Source organism: Penaeus monodon, chromosome 27 (assembly GCF_015228065.2).
Source record: "Penaeus monodon isolate SGIC_2016 chromosome 27, NSTDA_Pmon_1, whole genome shotgun sequence".
NCBI lineage: Eukaryota > Metazoa > Arthropoda > Malacostraca > Decapoda > Penaeidae > Penaeus > Penaeus monodon.
In genome coordinates this window covers 37,551,273-37,551,510 of record NC_051412.1, presented here as the reverse complement: position 1 = coordinate 37,551,510, position 238 = coordinate 37,551,273, and the positions used below count along the sequence as shown (strand labels likewise).

The window sequence follows — 238 nt, the reverse complement described above, 5'->3', positions numbered from 1 at the left end:
TTTCCATTCCAGACTCCTGCTCGGACACGGACTGCTGTCAAGTGGAACCCGGCGACATGGTGATGGACAGTGACACTTGGGAGGAGAACTGGCTCTTCAGGCGCCAGCGGCTGGTGCCTGGAGGAGGCGCAGGAGGAGGAGGAGGGGGCTTGGCGGCCATTCACGACGCCGTCACGATGCTCATACCCAACCCCGAGGCTCACGTGCTGCCCACCGTCGGGAACAGGTCGGTGCTCAT

At 63.4% G+C, this 238-nt stretch overlaps 1 protein-coding gene across 1 annotated transcript in view; it reads left to right on the top strand.

Moving 5' to 3' along the window:
• Positions 1-238, top strand: part of LOC119590516 — a gene marked incomplete in the record, with an annotated part of 54,991 nt that overhangs the window by 26,304 nt on the left and 28,449 nt on the right. The window contains 1 exon segment of the mRNA XM_037939164.1: positions 13-226. Within this exon segment, the coding sequence (XP_037795092.1) occupies positions 13-226 (214 nt within the window).